We start from the raw sequence: 639 nt of genomic DNA, 5'->3' as shown, positions 1-639 counted from the left end.
ATTCCTGCTCCTCATCCAGTCTCTGAAAAATAATCTTATTGATAAAGATCCTTCTTTGGTATATCAGCATCTTTTGTATCTGAGTAAAGCAGAAAGGTTTAAAGTAAGTGGCAAACTATGTTATTCATGGAGATTGATTTTTTTTAGGGTTTTTATAACAACTTTAAAATGCCAGTTTGTATGCTAATATAATTTTTCTCCTTCTTTCAGATGATGTTGACACTGATTAGCAAGGGCCAAAAGGAGCAGATTAAACAGCTCTTTGATGACCTCTCAGACACACAAAACCAACATTTTACTTTAGAAGACGTGCAGGCCCTCAAAAGGCAGTATGAGCTTTAAATAAAGATTATTGTTAGATTTCTTCCATGCATGTATGTGTTCCAGTAATGCTAATGAGATGGTATTGTAATAGAGTTGCATGGATAAAACCTGGCTTAGAAAAGATCCCTTGGTCTGGACTATAAACTATTTTACTTATTTTTATACATAGAACACATGTATTCTACAATCTGCTTTTTATTAGTTGTAAGTATTTTCTTATGTACCAGAGCTAACATCTTTATATTTAATAATAAGTATATCTGGAACTCGTTAAGATGCATTTTTTTTTTTTTTTTTTTTGCGGTACGCGGGCCT

General features: G+C 32.6%; 1 protein-coding gene across 1 annotated transcript in view; it reads left to right on the top strand.

The window, feature by feature from the left end:
* Positions 1-342, top strand: part of LOC103088764 (sperm-associated antigen 1-like) — a gene marked incomplete at its 5' end in the record, with an annotated part of 80,200 nt that extends 79,858 nt beyond the window's left edge. Inside the window, 2 exon segments of the mRNA XM_082931366.1 lie at positions 1-103; positions 211-342. Coding sequence (XP_082787492.1) covers positions 1-103; positions 211-342 — 235 coding nt within the window.
* Between the last annotated feature and the right edge of the window lie 297 nt (positions 343-639).

This window comes from Lipotes vexillifer, unplaced genomic scaffold (genome assembly GCF_000442215.2).
Source record: "Lipotes vexillifer unplaced genomic scaffold, Lipotes_vexillifer_v1.1 scaffold10, whole genome shotgun sequence".
Lineage (NCBI taxonomy): Eukaryota > Metazoa > Chordata > Mammalia > Artiodactyla > Lipotidae > Lipotes > Lipotes vexillifer.
The sequence above is the reverse complement of the archived record's forward strand: the minus strand, read 5'-3'. Positions and strand labels throughout refer to the sequence as shown.